This window comes from Equus asinus, chromosome 1 (genome assembly GCF_041296235.1).
Source record: "Equus asinus isolate D_3611 breed Donkey chromosome 1, EquAss-T2T_v2, whole genome shotgun sequence".
Taxonomy (NCBI): Eukaryota; Metazoa; Chordata; class Mammalia; order Perissodactyla; family Equidae; genus Equus; species Equus asinus.
This window is the reverse complement of record NC_091790.1, coordinates 174,428,411-174,449,252: the sequence shown is the minus strand read 5'-3', so window position 1 is coordinate 174,449,252 and position 20,842 is coordinate 174,428,411. Positions and strand designations below refer to the sequence as shown.

The 20,842-nt window shown below is 38.7% G+C and overlaps 1 protein-coding gene across 7 annotated transcripts in view; it reads left to right on the top strand.

The window, feature by feature from the left end:
• CTTNBP2 (cortactin binding protein 2) overlaps nt 1-20,842 on the top strand; it is a 153,252-nt gene that overhangs the window by 84,820 nt on the left and 47,590 nt on the right. For all 7 annotated transcript variants that reach the window (XR_011504125.1, XM_014838473.3, XM_070512386.1 and 4 more), the window contains 4 exons: nt 3,777-3,980; nt 5,413-5,512; nt 7,502-7,652; nt 11,693-11,950. Coding sequence is in view for 6 of the 7 variants with exons in the window: in XM_014838473.3 (XP_014693959.3) it covers nt 3,777-3,980; nt 5,413-5,512; nt 7,502-7,652; nt 11,693-11,950 (713 nt within the window). In the remaining variant the exon portion in view is untranslated. The remainder of the gene's footprint in view (nt 1-3,776; nt 3,981-5,412; nt 5,513-7,501; nt 7,653-11,692; nt 11,951-20,842) is intronic.

Genomic DNA, 20,842 nt, shown 5'->3' with positions numbered 1-20,842 from the left:
TATAAGATGTGGCTTATTAGGGGAAAACAGAGGCAGCAGAGGTTGTTGGTCAATCAGCAAGCGTTCACTGAGTATCTAGTCTGTTCCGGGATGGGAAATGCTGTTACAGTTACATAATGGGCTGTATAACTCAACCATGAGTGTAGGTCACCCTGAACTTTCCAAATGAGTATAGCATTTCAACTCTGTTTTTCATTTAGATTGCGCCTATATTTGCTGCCATGCCCATTGCAATTAGGAAGCACCAGAGCTCCCACCTTCCTGCTTCTTAACCTATCTGTGCCCCAGTGAGCTTGTGCCTTTCCAGATCATGAGCTCATTGATGGGTATTAATCTTCTAAACAGCCACTAATGCCATTGTGGTTGGTAAGAGCTGGGCATGGGGACCGAGCACATCTGCCAAATGCCCAGTAGATGTCTGTTCTGATTTCAGTGATGAAAAGAGCACTGGACTGAGTGTAAGAAGGCAGGGTTAGGTCATTTCTGCCCCTTTCTAGGTATCACTCTAAAGAGCAAATTCTCGCTGTGCCGATTAGCATTTCCATCTGAAAATGAAAGCACTGAACCGAAAAAGTAGTAATACTTCCAAATCAAAAAGATTTATTAGACTTGCCTGTTGAATTTCTCAAACAACAGTTTACCGCCTCTCCCTCCTTGGAGAACTACTAGAGGCCCTGATCTTCCAAATTCAAAAATTCTGTGTTTCTATGTCAGCTTGTATCTATGACAAGCAGTTATGCTCAAGTTAAGGCACTAGGGAGAATTACAAATTGTGTTGTAAATTACTGTAGCTCCATTAGCAGTTTTTGTGGTCAAATGTTAAAAATTTAAAGAACATTTAAAATTCTAAATGCATTAGAATTTCTTGTTTCTCCTGAACTTGTCAAATGAGCACATTTTAATTATTAGATGAACAGAAGTCTAAACCAGAAATCACCCCAGGCAACTGAGTTTCCATACCCTTGGAAATTTTTTTCTGTTGTTGTTGTTTTTATTTGATACATTTTATTTAATTTGGTTCAGACTTTTTTTCTTAGTTAAACACATATTTTAAAAATTATCCTCCATGTATGATTGGCTTCAAACAGAAAACAAGATTGATCTGAGCTATGACATTAACCTTCTCCACACTCTGAAGCTGATGCCGGAAGCTGTTCTCAACACCTCTTCCCTCTGCCATTGCACATTCTGTCTGTCCCTTCGTCACTGCATGTTCTGCAGGAGTCTCACCTTTACTAATGTTTGCATACGACACTGCAAAGCTGAATGACATTTTTCTAACATCATTAGAGGGGCTGTATGCCAAAGGTCTGTTCTGTCTTTGTTAACCATTACTTAACCAGTCGACTAAATATTACCATTTTTATCATTGCTGGCAATTTCAAAGGAACAATAAAGTCTCATGGTGAAGTTCTATTTTATTTTTCCTGTATTTATAGCAGTATTTATTAAAATAACTTAAGCTTGTCTATGCTAGAGAAAATTGGAAATGGTAGTGGAGATAAAATTTATTTAAACTTTAAGAATACTTGGTATTTAGAAAGTATTTTTCTTTTGTCAAAGATTTTTTAAATATAAACCTCTAAGAAAATAAAGTTGTTATATATTCTTCTGTAATTTTGTATAACAGAGAGAGAACTATAAGACTCTTGAGTGGTCTAAAGATTGGCAAAATTTTTGAATAAAATATTTTATCTTTCAGATAGCTTAGCATTAAAAATAGGTTTCCCAGGAAATTATGTTCGTAATTGAATATTTCCATATAAAGCAGTTGAAAATATACATATATTTAAATTGTCCTGCAAAGCCTAGAATTCTATCAAAAAAAGGAAAATAAAAACCAAACCCAAAAGAATAGCAAAGTATTTAATATGCACCTGTTGATATTCTTAAAAAGATATCAGTAACCAAGCCACCTTGGATGAGATAGAGGGATAGATGGAGAGACAGAATGGGGAAGATTGGGGGTGGGGAGAGGGGGAAGAGGGAGGGGGAGAAAGAGAGAGAGAAACTGACCAAGCTGAGCCACATCCTGCCTTTCTGCAGAGGACCACAGTGTGATGCCTTAATATTGCCTTTGTGTTTGCTTTGTGTCAAGGTTTGATTCCTTGGTGTTTATAATTTCTCTGTTTGTCATCCATTTCTAATAAGTACTGATTTAATTTTTGTGGGCTTGTTTTTTTGTTTGTTTTTAAGAAAATACAAAAGGTAAAATGTACCAGAGAGGAGCCTTCTTGTAAGTATGAAGTAAAAATACTACTTTTGTAAGAAGAGCTAATGAATATCAATGGAAATCATAAAGCTGAGATAAATATTTAAGAGTATTTGAATTTTGTATGTCATTGCAGTCTAATAGGGTAAAAACAATAAATTATTCATGGGCCCCAAAAATTGATTATGAAGATATAATATCCAGCTTTTAATAAGCAGTCTAGTTTAATTTGTATAAACTACATTGGTTTTTTTTCAAAGAATTTTTAAAATACTGAGAAAATTCATTAGATATGCACTCTTTTAATATTTATTAAAATAATTTAAGGCCAATAGTTTACTATTCAATTATAAGAATTCAGTATTACATACATATTAATGTAACACTCCTAGATCTAGAATATTACCCTGACCCAATGTATAGAGAATATAAAAGATCCATCTATTGTATCTTAGTACACAGGATGTTGCCAGATATTTGAGGAGTGAATATATGCACATATGCCCCCATATGCACACCAACCTTATTTATTACTTAGAGGTATTTGTGGCTCCGTAAGTAAGAAAGTACAATGACTTGTTTTGAAAGTTAATTGTATTTAAGCCTAAAATACACAAAATACCTATATATCACATTAAATAAACATTTTTACTTTACTGTTTTTACAGCCTTTTGATCAAGGAAGAATTCAGAAAATTTTCCATGCTATATGCAGCCGACTTCACACACTTAACAGACTGCCTTCTAAAGCTGCTAAATACTGATGAGAAATATCTAACTATGATAACTCTTAGGATTTCTGTTAAAACTATATGGTAGTGTGTTCTGTTTTGCTGGCTGATTAAAAGTTTCTGGTACACATGTTGTAAAGATGGCCAGATGATAAAGTCTTCAAAATTGTCTATTGAATATTTGTTCTGGTGGTATATTCTAGATCCAGTTACCTATGCTGTGCTTCTGTTAGCTCTTGGTACTGAATAGCAGTTGCCCCCTGATTATTTTTATTCCCAAATAAGGGAATTCAAAGAATGTAAATAGATTCCTTGACAGTATTTGGTCCATCTTAATGGTTTATGTAAAACTTATAATTCAGTACCTTGGAAACATAGTTGAAAAAGGAAAATCTCTATTTCTTATGATTACTGCTGTCTTATACCTAGAGATATCAGTTCACATTTTCAGATTCATATTGAAATTGAGGAAACCTGTACATCATTTTAAAATTCAAATTGTTTTGAAACCCTGAAGAGGAATTTGAACTCTTAAAGTGAGACAGCCGTCTTCGTTTCCTAAAACCAGTCACCACTTTAACACTTATCTGTGCAAGACTGATGACTAAAATAATTTGTCACCCTATGTTAATTTAATTAGCAGCAGATATAAGACTGAAATAACAGTACAGATTTGTACTAAGTAAATATTAACAGATTGATAATGTTAGAAACCACATAATCCTCTAGGGACGTGTTCATATGTCTATGTGTGTGTAATTCAGAAAGAAGTGGATAATATCTCTCTCTTGTCCTTGCTTCTACTCTCTAACTAGGGTCACTTTAACCCACAGGCTGGTCACCCTCCCTAACCCCTTTGCTAATGAGTGGTGGTCCTGCCCCCCTGGCTGGCAGGCCCACCCTTCTTCAGCAAGCTGCTGCCCAGGGAAATGTCACTTTATTATCAATGCTGCTTAATGAAGAAGGACTGGACATTAATTACTCCTGTGAAGATGGCCATTCTGCCTTGTATTCTGCTGCTAAGAATGGACATACAGGTAAAGATGGTGAGATCTTACTTCATTATAGCATCCAAGTGCAAAAGGATGGAGAGTCAAAGGCACGTATAACCATTGTTATGACCAAAAGTTTCGTTTTGGTTTCAATTTCCTCTTACAAGTAGTAATGGATAATATTTTTTACATGGTTTAATGATTTAAAGATTTTGTGAACATTAAAAAAATCCAAATTGTGCAGTTCTGTAATAATATAAAATTTTACTGCAGCTAGCAGAAAGTAATCTTTCTTTTATGCACAATGAAACATGTATATAGAAATTTGGGGTCTGGTAACTGTGAAACACATTTTAGAAAAAAGCCCTCCATCTGTGATCACTTTGGTCAGGACAAAATAGCTCTAATTTGTCTGTTAGAAATACCTGATGTCTATGAAAGTCACAGCATCAGAGCTCTAGTGCTGTTACAGTGAGGAAAAGTTTTAGTCATTAGGAAAGGTCTTGGGTCTGAAATTGTTCTGTAGTTGGAGCAATTTATAGTTATTTGGAATTTTTAAGAGAACTGAGAAGTTGTACGACTATGAACGACGTATCGATGAAGTCTGGGAATTATTCTTGTTTCTTAAAATGCAATTCTTGTAGTCAAATATACTAAAACATATGGTAGTACAGAAAAAGATGATTTGACTGCAAATGGAAAGTCAAATAGCATTGTATATGTAAACCCCATGATTGTCGATTAACTCAGAATGTGGCTTCTCTTGGAAGTTTTCTGAGCTGCACTGTGTCTGAGTGGACTAAATGGAAGATTTTAGTGAGCTTAGAAGATAACTCATTATTTTAAGAGTACTTTGTAGTTCTTTATTTTGAAAGCACTGTGGGAATTTTGTTTTAATATGGAGAAACTGAATCTAGTAAATAACATGAAGAATATGTGGTCTAGGTGATAGGTATACCTGAGTCAGGTGGCTTTCTATGGGTTCTTCTTTATCCTCATTCATAAAGTAGTATGTAGTATTCATGAAAGTAGGATGATCACCACACAGAAGCATTTTAGAGATTAAATAAAACATCGTAAAGGAAGAATTTCTTTAAATACAAAGAATGGCACTTCAATTTGGTAAATGGATTTGATTCTCCATCCAGTAACATTTTCTGGGATAGGCTGGTGAAAAATCTGGTAAAGCATTTTCTGACACATGACAATCCTTTCAGTCATTGGGAACTCTTCCCAAAGCACCAAAAAACCCCCACAGATCTTAGCTGGTGAGTCTAGGGTATTAAAGTCTTTGGGAAGGATTGTGCTTTCTCTGTAAAATAGTTTGTGAAGTCTCACATCGGCAGTGATAGAATTTCAGATGAACTGCGCATGGGAGAGGTCCTTTGGGTTTTGTACGTGTCTACAGCTTGTGTGGAATTTGGCTCACCGTAATTCCAAATGGGGAATTAAAATGGCTTTCTATTAAAATCCATAGACTGTGTGAGATTGCTGCTGAATGCAGAAGCCCAAGTCGATGCTGCTGATAAAAATGGCTTCACACCCTTGTGTGCTGCAGCTGCTCAGGGACATTTCAAGTAAGTGATGCTCTTAAATTTTTTTTTTCCTATGAAAAGAGTCTTTTTATAATTTGCATATATATTCTAGTTCGGGCTGAATTTGTAAACTTGTGCTTAAAATCCATTGGCAAATAAATTCAGTAAGGGTATTTGAGGATTTAAACGCAAGGTAGGATCCTATATTTGCTCTTCTTAGTAAAAGTTAAGTAGTTGTATGTGAGGGAAGTGAAGAAGGGAAATACACTGTGTCCAGACCTCTCGTGAATGAACTTGTTTCTGAAGAAGCTAGGCTATTTATAGTATATCAACATACATATATAGTGATATAATGGACTGTTAAAGACTTCATTGTTCAATATTTTCCATCACTTCAACACAAAAAAGCTTTTTTTTACTTACAATGGCATTAAGAGTAAAACATAGAATTATATTATTTATCATAATCTTAACTTCCTAGGGGCAATTTATTCAGTATTAGATCACAATTATTCACCTTGTTATATTATTTAAAAAAAAATTGAAGTAGGGACTTTACACACTGAAAGTAATTAGAGCACAAAACCAAAAGAGAGCCTATCAGTTAAAATATACGTAACTTTAGCCACTATTTCTTCAGTATCTTACTAAGTCAGTTGAACCTAGACACGACTTTTTAAAAATGAGTCATATTTTAATAATAAAATATAGCCAAGTTGCTTTCTCTGCCTGTGCTGAAATGGCAGATTGTGGGGAATGCAAGATGTTTTCAACTTTTTATCTGACTATCCTGATAGAAATGTTCTTTAACAAATTTCAGAATTCTTGAAATATGGGTTTTAAGATTAATCATAACTGTAAGTTGTTTAAAATACAAAATGCCTCCTTAAAGGGCAGCATTATTTATTTTTTTTGGCAGGTCTAACATATATCCCCTCACCCTGAGCTTATTGTTGAAGACCATAGATGCATATTTTCCTGTTACTTTTTTCAAGTAACAAAAAATCCAAGAAGGATTTTTTCTTCTGGGCTATACTTTGACCTTTACTGTCACTGGGGATCTTTAGGGCCACTTGCCTGGGTAGGATCACAGTCATGGGAATGGAGGCGTGGATAGCTTTGCAAAAAGGGAGGACCCTGGGGAAATCCAGGGCCTTGATTAGTTTAAATGTGTATGAGATGACATGCACGTGTCAATTGTAACATTTTAAATATATGTGAGAACCAAATGTTGCCAAGGAAAGCCAAGAAAAACATCCATCTGAGCAAGAGAAGGAAGATGCTGTGAATTGCTTCTTAATTTGATTATGATTTAGCCCTCTTTTCGAAGTTTATTCTCATTGAATTTTACAAACTCAAACTCTTGGTGTTTAGCTAGTTACTGAGGACCACTACATCTTGAATTTACCTCTTTCTTCCCATCTTGATTCCCAAGGCAGTGAGTTTCTGCTTAGCTGTGTCTTTTTCCTCGTAAAGAGCCCATGTTCAGGAGACAGGGCAGCCTCTGTCTTCCCTCCCCACGGCAGCTCTTTCAAGCTCCATCTCCTTGCTGCCTTTTACAGTAGAAGCATGTGGTGCCTTGCTGTCTGCGCTATTTGTGATTATTTTCTCAAGTGAAAAATCTCAGAATAACACAGCAGCGTGACTTTTTTCAAGGTTCAAACTATTTTGAACCACAAATAATGTATATGTCAAGTACAGTTAAATCATCATCCTAATAAACAGATTCCAAGGACACCACTTTTACAAGTTGGTTAAAGACGAGTGTCATAAACCAAGTTTCAGCACCTGATCAAAGCTGCTGTTTTAAATTTTCATGGGAGTAATTACATTTATGATTAAAATGTGTCTTCTAGCCTTGTTTAAAAATAAGGCTATATAGTATAATAAGACTCACAATAACTGATATGCATCTTATAATTGATGTATATAAAGATGCAGAATTGCTTTAGCATTATTTTCTGTATTAGTATCTTGGTTCTTCAGAAATCAAATCCGTTTTTATGTAATTAATCATAATGCTGTGTTTAGGTGTGTACAATTATTAATTGCATATGATGCTAACATTAATCATGCTGCTGATGGAGGACAGACACCTCTATACCTGGCCTGTAAAAATGGAAATAAAGAATGTATTAAACTTTTGTTGGAAGCTGGAAGTGACCGAAGTATAAAAACCAGAGTGAGTACCAGTTTTTTGGATTTTGTCCTATAATTTACAATGTGTCTGCAAACTCTACAGCTAGAAAAATAAAATACATTAAAATAGAGGTTGTTCTGTTTTGTTTTGCTTTGAGGATATTGGATAAGGACAGTGTCTGACCTCTGTTTGTGTCTTTGCTAATTAAAAGTCTTGTTTGTTAGCCTAACTGGTTCTTTATCCTCTGAACCTCAGATTATTCATCTGTTTTCAGAATTAAGGGAGATAATGGAGGTATAAGTTTTTGTTCATTCAACAAATATTTCCTGAGCACCAGCTCTTCTAGAGACGGGAGAGACGGCAGCAAACCAAATAGTTTCTACCCTCCTGGATCTATCTCATTATGGGAGGGAGCATGACAATAAACAAATAAGTGAATAGACGGTAGTTAAATGTTTAGGAGATGGGAGTACCTGGGGCAGAGGGTTACGATATAGGAGTTGGTTGGCAAATTCTTCAGTGAAAATGAGACAGTTGAGCCAAGACCTAAAGGAAGTGAGGGTGTGGGCCATGAAGAGACAAGGGAAGCAGGGTTCCAGGCCTGAGGAACAGTAAGTGCAGAGGCCTGAGTGCAGTGGTACCCTCGGTGCACCTCAGGGCAGCCAGTTTGGCTGGAGCCAAGTATGAGATCGAGAAGGCCAGCCATGAACGGCCTTGTGGGCCATGGCGAGGACTTAGAATAAGGCCTTTGGATAGTTTTGAACAGAGCAAGAACGTGAACTGACTCATTTTTATAAGAATCACTCTGACTGCAGAGTTGAGAATAAACTATGGGTGGGGCAGAGCAGATATAAGAAGGCCTGTCAGGAATCTGTTGTTTTAATACAGGGAAGAAGTAATGGTGGTTTGGATTAAGGTTGAGGCATAGAAAAGGTCTGATTCTGGATATATTTTCAAGGTGCATTATTTGTTTTATAAAGTACTATAGAAGTATAAAGTGTGGCAGTTGTGGCAATGATGATGATGGATAGAAAAAGTATCCAATGATGACTGAGAGATCAGGCTCTGAAATCCAACCTGGTGGGCTTGAACCTTGCCTCCACAATGCTGTGTGACCTTAGGCAAGTTATGTTACTTCTCTGTGCCTTGGTTGACCCCCTTTACAAAGTGAGGCTAGTAATAGTAGCCATTATTAGGGGTATTAAAATGAAACGAGCTTATCTATATAAGGTAGTTGGTATAGTGCCTGGAAATTGTAAGCAGTCAGCAGTTGCTAGCTGTCATTGTGGTCATCATCATCATCATTAGTAGTACTGAGTTATAACTGGTGTAAATAAAAGGGAGTTTTGTGATAAGATGGTGCCCGTTGCCGGCACTTAGAGGAGATTCTTTGTGCTTACCCTTCCTCCTAGGACTGATGTTTATTATTGCTAGGATTGTGCAGCATCTCACAGAGTTCGGGGTCACTGTCTAACTTGCCTCAGAACTTGAAGCACTGTATGTGCAAATCCACTCTGGAACCTAACACACTGATGTAACTGTTGGCTCCACCCCCCAGGGTTCTCATATCTCCCATACAAGGTACGCAGGTAAAGTCCGAGATTTAGAAACTGGACATTTAGAGTCTCATCCACAGAAGAGTCTTTGGATAAGACTTCTGGCTCAGCCACACAGCAATGCCAGTGAAACAAAACTCAACCCTCCCAAATTTGTCTTCATCAATCTATTGTGATACCCTTGAAGACTGACACATCAGCCCTGCGTACACCGACATGCATTTCTCTGACAGGAGCCTACCTAAGGGCTGGAGGAATTAAGGAGCTTCCACCATGATCCACTCTCACCGGGCTCAGGCATTATTTCATTTTTGTTATTGCAGCTTCCCAGAATGTTAAAGGTGTAATAATCTCCACCCTCCAACATATTCCTGATGAAAGACAAGTGTAGACATTTTAGTTTCCAAAGGTTATCTGTACCTTGGATGTCTTCCGTTAACAGAAAATTGACTATACTGTGCATCCATTTCACACGAAACATCCTTAAAATTTCCTATGATAAAAAGGCGCATTATCTATTTTACCAATCACTGTAAAATAGGTCACTCTTAGATCCTTGGTTTTCTTAAGTAATTTCCCAAAAGAGAACCAAATTAATGGTATACTAGTGATATAATATAAGCTAGATATAAACATTTTCCATGGAGTCCTATTCCTAGAGCTTTTTTTAAGTCTTTTTATTTTTGAATATCTGAGAAAATAGTTCAGTGTTACATTTCTTTGTTTTTATATGTTTTATCTAAGAAATCTGTAGTGTTATACATTCATTATAAAATTCTACCTTAAATAAGAAAAATGAATTTTATAACACCAAGCTGAATGAAAAATAAGTAGTACAATGTAAAAATTTGTCACATCCTGTAAATTAGAGAACACAGAAATCCATGCTCTCAAGCTGGTTGTTGATGAGCTGAACAAAATCATTAGAAGTACAGAGGCAAACAGTATAATTGATAGAGGGTCTTAAGAGAATAATTATTGTGCCTTTTAATAAGAAATCAGAAGGGAATGGAAGATTGAACATTTTTCAGGATCAGCTGCATGACCTTTGTAATGTAAATTAGGAAAGGTCAAGACCACTTACTCTCTGGTGCCTGCATAAGGCTGATAACCCAAGTAAAGGTGTCCACAGCCCAGCAAAGAACAAGCCATGAGATGCTTTCCCTTGCTGGAGTATGCCTGAGGACTATACAGTACTCCAGTTATTGCTGGGTCATGCTCTTGTCTTAGCCAAGTCGACTTCATTGGTATAAAGTACAGAACCAGAGAAAAAGCCACATACCAAGGGACGGCTTAAGCAAATGATCAGATGACTCAGTCTAAATGTAGATTGTTACCATTTGTCTGTTTTTCTCCCTGTCTTCTAGCCCATTATTAAAAAGAAAAAGTGTGCTGTAGCACTCTGAAATATATTTAGCATAGCAATACAAAATACCACATGAAAAAAATATGCCAAAGGGAAAATAGAGGTAGGAAAATAAAAGAAAGCCAAAATACAAATCACCAAAATAATGCTCCGTTCTCTCATAAAATTCTTAAAAATCTAGTGAAGCATGGATGCCTAAGTAGAAGGCAGACCCATCTCTATGTAAAAATGAGAGACTATAAAGGGGACCAAGATTTTTTCTTGAATAGTGCTTGTCAAACTTTAGTGCATCCAAATGACCTGGAGGGCTTGTTAAAACAGTTTGCTGGGCCCCTCCCATAGAGTTTCTGATTCAGTGAGTCTGAGGCTCAATTTGCATTTCTAACAAGTTCCCAGGTGATGCTGATGCTGCTGGTCTGGGGCCCACACCTGAGAACCATTACCCTCAAAAAGAGTTCTGAGTCTACTCCAGCACCCAGCTCAGTGGATGACTGAGGCTTCGAAGTAATGTATTATAGAGAATGGGCCCAATAATTTTAGTTGGAACATTTTTTGAGCTTGCATTTGCTGATAACCCAGTGCGGTCACAGAACACTCAGGAGGTCCATCAATGTCCCATGAAGTCATTTGGCTTTGTTTTTCCTGTGTGTCTACCTTTTCCCCTTTATCTAGAATCTTTCCTTCTGGAATCATTGACATACAATTTTAAGATCACTGGAGTTAGAACTCTGCCTTTGGAGTAAAACTGGCTTTATCACAGCCTTCATTTAGTATAGTACTAATAACATTATACTTGGATATAAATTTTTAAAAATCTCTTTATGCTCAATTCCGTTCTCTTTGGTAGTATTAAATTGCCATTTTGTTTTACCATACGTAATGCTTGGTCACCAGCCTGGGCAGTACCTGCTCTCTCCGAATGGCTAACTGTTCAGTGGAAGTTCTTACAAAATGGCAAACATGACTCATAGCAGTGGGAAGTATAGTAATTGACAAAGGTCAGAGAACTCTGCTCTGCTCATCAGTGGTATTCAGGATTGGAATGTGTGCTTTTCCCAGCTCAGTGGTCCATGCCCAAGAACATTTAGAGATGAACTTTAAATTACACTGTTCTCAACATTAATGTTGTATCCCTTTCCCCCTGGTCATTTTATTTTCAGGATGGCTGGACACCAGTTCACGCAGCTGTGGACACTGGTAATGTGGACAGCCTCAAGCTTCTTATGTACCACAGAGCGCCAGCTCATGGAAGCTCTTTGCATAAGGAGGAGCCGGAGTCAAGCGTCTTTGACTTGGACCATCAAGGAGAAGAGAGTCGTGAAGGCACATTCAAGCCTGTGGTTCCTGCAGACCTCATTAACCACGCCGACAGAGAAGGCTGGACTGCTGCCCATATTGCCGCTTCAAAGGGTTTTAAGGTGTGTCTGGTAGCAGCGGCCTCCTTACACATTGGTAACTTGATGAGTGGAGACTGAGTGATACGATTGCAGGAGATGATTAGCTACCAATAGAAACTGACTTTTCTATCCAGCAGATATTTATGGTCAAGTGTATATGAGAGTTTTCATAAAAATTATATTTGAAGTTTGTTAACAAGAAATGTAGGAGTAATTTCAGACATTTTCTCTTATCCAAAATCAGGATATAATTTTGGTATTGATTTAGTCTGCTGGATTGTTCAATTCGGTACCACAGCCAACCTGTTACTTGGAGGGCCAGGGTTCAGATGCGTGCCCTCTGCTCTGAACTGCCTCACTTATGCCCTGCCTGTGCTGTCTTATTGATATGTAGGAGGGAGCTCTAGATTCCACTCATCAGTTACAGTAGAAAAAGATTCTGTTTATTAAGGAAATAACATAATATACTAGGTCATTCACTCATGCTTATTCATTTAAATCACATTAGCAATAATATGCTTTAGCAATAATGAGCTATTAGGCAACTCACAAGTGTGAGGCACTGTGTGTGCAAACATTTGCAGGGATCACTTAGGCCATTAGGTAACTCCTAGCCCAGACGAAAGGATGCAGGGTACAAGACAAGTGTAGGGTAAAAGAAGCACGAAAAATTAAACCAAGGGTAATAGATGTGGTTGGAACAGTATAAAAATGCAAATTTTTGTCTTTGTGAGAAAAGAGAGAATGCACATATTTCAGAGCACAGAGATGCAGAATATTAGGCTCAGAACTGGCTCATTCTGGAAGAGATGGAAATGATTTGGGGCCTTGCAGAGTGGGTTAAATTTGGCCAGTGGGAATTTGCCCAGTCTCATCACTGGGAAAGAGTTGTTCACATGGAAGGGGCAGCAGGGACAGAGGCTAGAAGTAGGGAGGTGGACAAGAGCTCCAACTCAGCTAACAATGATTAGTGAGAATAAGGCTAGACTGGGAGTTCATAGTAGGGTCTGGGCCTTCCGGAACATATTAGGGGGTTTGGGCTTTATTTACTAGTCAGCGTAAAACCTTAGAAAGGTTTGTGCAAAGGAGCAAAATATTCAGCTCTACAGTTTAAATTGATTAATTTAGCAATAACATTTAGAAGATTTGGGGTTATGAAAAAATTAGTGGCAGGGAGAGAGGCTAGGTGAAAGATGATGAGAGTGGTGGAAATAGTGACAGAGATTACAGACTAGAAATGTCTAAGGATGGCAGACAGATTAGATATGAGAAATGAGGATAATAGTGGCTTTCCCAGAAAGAGAGAAGAAGAGGCATCATTGTGATCAAGAAGATAGAATGTGGATTTGGCCATGCTGAATTTAAGTGCTATATGTTCATGCAGCTGTAGAAATCTAGGAATGGCTTGAAATGTACATTTGATGCTCCTGGTTGGGTAACTTCCTGTTATTGAGGACTAGAGCAGAAGCTGTTCATTTTGGGCTTTGGCTTTGAAAAAAAGAAAAGTGAGAAAATGGCATGATTTAGGTCAGTGTGGAAGTATTAGTAGTAGTTTTAGTGTTAGTAGTAGTTTCGTCCCATTTTACCATTTAACAAAAACACCTACAGAAATTCTGTGATTTGAATTTGAATGGAATGTTATAGCATTTGACATACACATTTTTAGGGGACAAAGAAGGGAATTGTGAAAAATTTAAATCTGTAAATCTGTAAATTCACAGTTAATCTAAGACAGTGAATCTCGTTTGATGGTGGAAAGGTACACCGAAGGAGTAGTTCGCTGCCTACTTCCACTCCCTAAAGAAAATCTTTGAGTAGGATGTGAGATGTGACTGATAAGAGTGGATTGTGCGTGCACTTAACTTGGAGGCCAAAAAAAAAAAAGAAAAAGAAAAAAAGCAGAAGAAACTCTGAGCATCACTGATCTAGAATGTTCAGCTACTGAACCTCTCGTGCTAGGCAGAGAAAGGAATCCACTCCCCAGGGTGAGTTACCCTGCAGTTGTGGGGATCTTGTGTTGCCACCCAGCTCCTGAATTATGAACTTCTTATTAGTCCTGGTGCTCTTTACAATCAAGGATGGTATCTTCATGGATTCTTGAGTCCCTGGCAACATGGATGCTCTGTCATTGTTGAGTAAAGGGAAATATGACCTCTTTCTCGCATATAATATGACTCTCCCTGTATACTCTTAATTTAGGAAGCATGAGAGGAATTTTGAACAAGAAAGGAGAGATTTTAAAAACTGAGCATGACTGACAACATTCACACACTGCAAAATAATAGATTTTTTTAGGCCTACAGTGGATACTTAATCTTCCAGTCTAACCTCTTCATCTTATGATTAGGACGTTTAAACCCCGAAGGGATTAATAGATAGAAGTTGGGAATGAAGCCCAGATTGTCTGATTTCATTTCTCTCCACTCTATACCACATTATACCTTCCTTCCTAGTCAAAGACATTGGAGAAGATTTTTGTATTATTTGCCTAATACGATGTTTATATCCTGGCTAAGATAGTTCTCCAGCAGGGTAATCCATTTACAGCTAAATTACTAGGACTAGTTTTCTGTGAAAATAAATTACAGTTCTGAGTTAATCATTATATGAGTAAAAGATTCTACACTGACCACAAGTAAAGCTTTAAAAAATGAATGTTTTTTCTCTCTACAGTAGCATATTTGTGTCAACCTACATAAGGTAGTAGTATCATCATTACTCAAGAAGATGAGTTCAGTTTCATGTTTTTCAGTAAAGAATGGTGGGATTTCAGAACTCAAAGGGACGTCGCTCATCCAGTCCAAACCCCTCATCTTGTAGATGAAAAAACTACATCTTGGGAAATAGTGTAACTCATTCCCCAAGATCAATTCATAGAAGATCTGTTTCCCAAATCAGTGCTTTTTCCATTTTAGTCCTTGGTCTTTTTCCCAATGGTTGAGCAATTGATGCAAATCATCATCTAATGTTTGGTAATAGGAGTACCTCTCTCTAAAGCTGGCCTGTGACTACTCAGAACTGAGCTAATCATTGAGGATAAACCTGTTTTCATCACGGTGTCAACAGATAGAAGAGTTTCTTAGTGAAACTCTCTGTTCTGTCATGAGACCTTTGACATGCCAAGTTCTTGCAGCTGAAACAGTAGGGAGATGGTTTGGATTTGAGCATCTCTGTTGTTGACGTTCTCATACAAAGAGATTCTTTATTTGGGGGCCTGTGTGTGTTTTTGACTTCAGGAGTAGATTATAATTCTAGTTTATATATGGCCAAAGCCAGTGACTTCCTATCACTCATGCTCTTACTCAGTCTTTCTGGGTTGTTTAACATGTTAACTATTTAATGCAAACTCCTCTCTCAACTTCCAGAACACTTCCCCCTCCTCACTTCCCCTCTGAATTTGATGACCAGGCTTTCTCTTTGTTTTTCTGGTTTTTCTCTTTTGTTTTTTAGACATAAGCAGCTCCCAAGCTCCATTCGCAATTGCCTAGTCCTATTTTTTAAGAGCTTACCCAGTCTGTCAGCTTTAACTGTGGTTTCTACAATAACTAGTCCCAAATCTCCACACCTGGCTTTTTACTGTCTTCCAGACATTTATTTCCAGCGTCCTAGAGGTCATCTATGGCAGGGCCACTGTCCTCTGGTCAGGCAGTGGCCCTCTTGTTGCCAGCTTTAGGCCATTCTTGCATCATGTTAGGATTGTGGTCTGTCTGATGCGTTGTTAGCTTTTAGTCATGTGAATGTCAGGTATTTCCTCTCACACTGTAGCATCCACCTCGACTGAGTGGTCGTGATGAGTTGTGTGTCTCAAGTGCACAGGCCCACATGGGGCCCAAAGATTTAGGTTCCTTCTCTCTAGGTCATAGCTGCAAAGAGAAAAAGATGATGGGAGTCACTAAATTTCTTCCTTGTCACTCAGAGTTGGGTACCTGGCTAGGAGAAGAGAAAGACTCGCGATACCTGTGAAGTTGGACCAAGTCTTTGGGACTAGAAGTTAATCAAGATAAATAGAATTCTCGGGAATCTGTTTTTGCTTCTCCGTGATTATTTCTTTTTCTCCCTTAATTTTTATAAAATTATTTTTGAACAGGCTGGACTGACTCAACTCTGTAAACAAAGGGAATGCTTTTTTTTTTTTTAACACTCATTCCAGAATGTTCAGTGCAGGGTATTGTATCCTTTCTTAATTTGGGCAGCAGTGATCAACTGACAGAATCCTTTAGAATTTTAACACAAACTTAGCCAACCAGGTGGAAGGGTCATGCCTTACCCCACACCCAAGACATGGACTTTCCAGTGTTTTCCACTCACGCCTTTCATGGATCTGGGCTTGACCCTTTTTCTCTTCTCAGTCTGTACATTCTCCCTTAAATGACCTTATTGATCCTGAGAGTATAATCTAAAGAGATTCCAAAACCTTATCTCTAGTCCACCTGTTTCCTGAATCCATCCGGAAAGGTCCTATCCAGGAGGGCCACAGTTTATAGGGCATCCCCTTGATAACTAGAGGAACAAATTTCCCGGTTTGCCCAATACAGTCTTTGTTTATGCCTGTCATTTCAGGGTACTTATTGACAGTGCCCCCTTTTTACTCTTAAAAGTGTCCCAGATTAGACAGTTTTATGGTAACCCTCTTGATAACCTTATTCATTTTTGCTTCCGTCCGTCAGCTCCACGTGGATGCATCCTTGCGCCCCCATGTGTATGCTCCTTAGCTAGGCTGCTGCGTCTCTTGTTCTTCCTCTCTTAGTCTAATAACGTCACCTAACATTTCAGTTTACTTGCTTCATCTTCCTCACTTAATGAATTCAAATGATTGATACAACTCTAAATTTTATTCCTTTGTAAATGAATTTTGCATGTGTTGCCTCCTCCGTATCTCATGGCTCTGCCTTTGCAGAACCCTCACCATCTGCTCTCTAGACTCGTAGAGGGCCCTGCCATGGTCTCCTCGTCTTCCGTCTCTCCGACTCCGTTACGCTGCCTTGAGAGGGGCCTTTCTAACAGGGGAAGTCGGTCATGTAATTTACCTTTCATCTTTCCAAGGCTCTGTCAGTTCTAGGAGAAGGGCCAGACCTTTATCATGACAGACAAGTCCATTACTGATCTGGCCTCACTATACCTCCACAGGCATACTTCCTATCTCCTTCCCTTGTACATTCTTTGCTCTAACCCTGCGCTACCAGCTGCTGTGCACACATCCTGTGCTCTCTCTTCTCTCCCTGTCTTTGCATCTGCTGTTCCCATTACCTCAAATGGCCTCTGCTCCTGTCCTGACCTTTCCCTGCCTGGAAATATCTCAGCTTAAACCTTAGCTTCCAGCAGTTAGGTGTTCCCAGGGCACCTCTCCATACTTCACTTAGAGAGCTTGTACTTTCCTGAATTGTTTGCATGCCCCTCTCCCTGTCTGCCTCCTCCAAAAAGTCACTTCTCCATCTTTGTGTGTACTGTTTCCAGCAGTCTCTGGCCCACAGTACTAAATGCTTGCTGAAGCAACGAGTAAATGGATTATTACACTTCTTTCTTAACTGGTCTCCTTCCTGTCACCTCCCTCCTTTCCAATATTTCTTCCAAATGCAGCAGTTGGTTTTCAGAACCGAGCTGATCATGGCACCTTCCTATCTGAACATAGCTTCATGCCTGTAGAAAAGCATCCAGACTCCTTAGTGCTCAGCCCGTCACAGCTGACTCCAGCCGTCTTCATTGTTGGCTACTCACCGCTGTATCTACCTTCTTGCTTATGCCATTATTTCCCATTTTAACAGTCTTCATCTCCCTTGCCCTGAAAAACAGTGGGTACACCCACACCCAAAGGTTGTTCCCAGCCCCTGTGCTGGACCTGACCTGTGCGTTTGCAAACTGCTTTTGCTTTCATTCTCTCTGCCCAATCTCAGATTCTCAGCTTCCCACCTTGACTTTGATTCTATCTCTAGCTCTTTGGACTTGGGGTTTCTACTTAGTCTCCCTGCACTGGTACCTTGCTTCTCAGCTCTCTTTAAAGGACCATGGCAGAGATGGTTCGTTGGCCCTCAACATCTCCTCTCCCCTTCCTCTATAGTAACGGATCCTTCAGTTTTTGGTGGGGTCTATGGCCACCCAGAATAAGACTACATTCTCCAACCTCCATTGCAGTTACCTATGGCCACCTACCTAAGTCTTGGCAAGTAGGGTGTGAGAGGAAGTGAAGGATGAACCTGAGCCACTGCTTTTTAAGTCTCTGTTATTACAGATGTTATCTGTCTGGTAATTAATAGGACTTTGGCTTAAATTAATTCATCCAGATCTCTTGTTCTACATCAATTGGGTAGAACACCCTGCTCAGTTTGGGCCCGCTGGGAATCCATTTCCAGAACTAGTGACTGGCTTCACAGCATTTATCCTCTTTACACAATCCCACCCTTTAAGGAGAGAGCTTAGATTCCTTTTTCCACCTTTCCCTCCTCCTTTTCCTCCTCCATGTAGTAAAACTTTGTTGTTTTGGTTTTGGTTTTGGTAAGGAAGATTGTCCCTGAGCTAACACCTGTGCCAACCTTCCTCTGTTTTTTATGTGGGATGCCGCCTCAGCATGGCTTGATGAGCGGTGTATAGGTCTGTACCTGGGATCTGAACCTGCACACTCTGGGCCACTGAAGCAGAGCCCGCAAACTTAACCACTATGCCACTGGGCCGGCCCCAAAACTTTGGACATTCTTGAACAGCCCACTCTGTCTGTGTGCATTTTCCCCATGTCTCTTCACTACACTTTGCATTCCTCCCTGAGAAACAGAACTATTACATTATTTGTGGTCATAACCCTCAGCTGTAACATGGCGCCTGGGGCAGAGGTGCTTAGTACCTCTTTCATTAAGTTGTAAGAATTGACAAGCACTAAAGACTTATACACTGTTGGAACTGTGCTTGAAACTTAGTGTGCACTCCATAGTTGTTGTAGCTATCGTTTTTAAGTGTCAACTGGGTCAAAGTTTTCATCTTCTTTATGTTCCCCATGCAGCCCAGCATGGCGCTCTAGAATTCACCCTTGCAGCGGTGTTTGGATACGTGTTGTCCTGCTATCCTTGTGGGGACTGACATTTTGTGCTCCCTTGTAGAGAAAGTCACTGCTTATATTTTTGCCCATTGACCTACCTGAGTGAAATAAAATTATATACAACCCATATTGAAGGTCAGACATAAAAGAATCTCGCAGATTTTGGTTGCATCTTTTATCATTTCTGTTTGTAATTTGAAGTAACATTGCCTAGAATTATATTGAGATCAGTGACATTTGATGATGTGCTGTAATTCCTTACCACTTAACTGAATATTTGGGCTCTTTTCTAATTGGTGATGATTGTGTTAATTATAATAATAACAGCAGCTAATAAACATTGAGAGTTTAGTATACATCAAGAATATAAAAGCTTTTTATGCATCTTTTCATTCAAGTCACTTAGCACCTCTATGAAATACAGGTGAGGAAATTGAAACAGAAAAATTTTAAATGATTTACCAAAAGTCAGAGATAAAATAATTTATATTGTCAGGATTAGAATCCAGGTCTGTTTGTGCTCTTACCTGCTTTTGCTGTAAGTACTCACTTTTGTAATAAATGTATTATTTTTATCTCTTATCATCTAGGAATTCACCAAGTTTAGTGCTCAGATTGTATTCTACTTAATTCTCTTACTACTTTCTAATTCCACATTTGTGAATTTCTTGTTAACTATCTTATACATTTATTGGTGTTGTACAAATTAGTAATAACGGTTTGATAAGAACTGTCATTTATATATTTGACTGTCTTCAGTTCATTTCTTAGCTTAATGATTTCTTAAATCTGAACCTCAGACCCGTGAAAGCCAGGCTTGGGTTACCATTGTTAGAGGAGATTCCTCCAACCTGAGCAGGGCCAGTGAGAAATGAATGTCCTAGTTGGTTCCCATTGCAGGCAGACAGATTTTATTTACTCAGGGTTCCTCTGGTTCACCTCCTCCATTTTGTGAGTCCCAAGACCTTGTCTTTTATCCCCCCAGCATCCAGAAAGAGTCCCTGTGTTGGCTTTGCCCTCAAACCAGCACTGGCTTCCTGCTCAAATTTCATTTAATTGGTGGTTTCAGCTTACTCTTTGTTTTCTTTGACCCTTAGGGATTTCCTTTACTTCCTTGTGAACTCGTGATTGCATTTAAACTATGTTTTGGGGGACAGTATGAAGCAACCAGAACTCACATATACTCCTGGTGGGAGTGGAAATCGGTATCGCCACTTTTGAAAGCTCTTTGCAGTGCATACTGATGTAGAACATGTGTGTACCCTGTGACCCAGCAGTCCAACTCTGTCCTTATACTCAACAGGAATGCGTACGTGTGTCCCCAGAGGAAGTGTACTAGAATGTTCTTAGGAGAACCCGAAAGTCCACCAACAAGATAATAGACTAATTGTGGTATATTTATATGATGGAATTCTGCACAGTAATTAAAAAAAAAAAAAGGCTGAACTATGCCTATCCCCAACACATGGATGAATTTTACAGACGTTATATTGGATGAAAAGAAACCAAATACAAAAGTGTACCTGCAGTATGATTCCATTTGTATAAAGTTCATAAACGGGCTCAATCAATCTCTGATATTAGAAATCATAATAGTAGTAGCCTGTTAGGGGGGAGGACAGTGATTGAGATGGAACATAAAGGAGCCTTCCAAAGTGCTCCTTACACAAGTGTGTTCACTTTGTGGTTGTTCTTCAAGCTGTATATTTATTGTGTACTTTTTAATTTGGATATTATATGTCAATAAAAATATTTACATAAAAAAGGAAAAAGGTATGTTTTACCAAATAGAAAAAAGAGTATTTTACACCAAGATTAGAGAAAGCTTTTCAGACTGCCTGGTTTGCTATGTTGTCAGAAGTGGAAGTCAGCCCAGAGCCTGTGTGTGT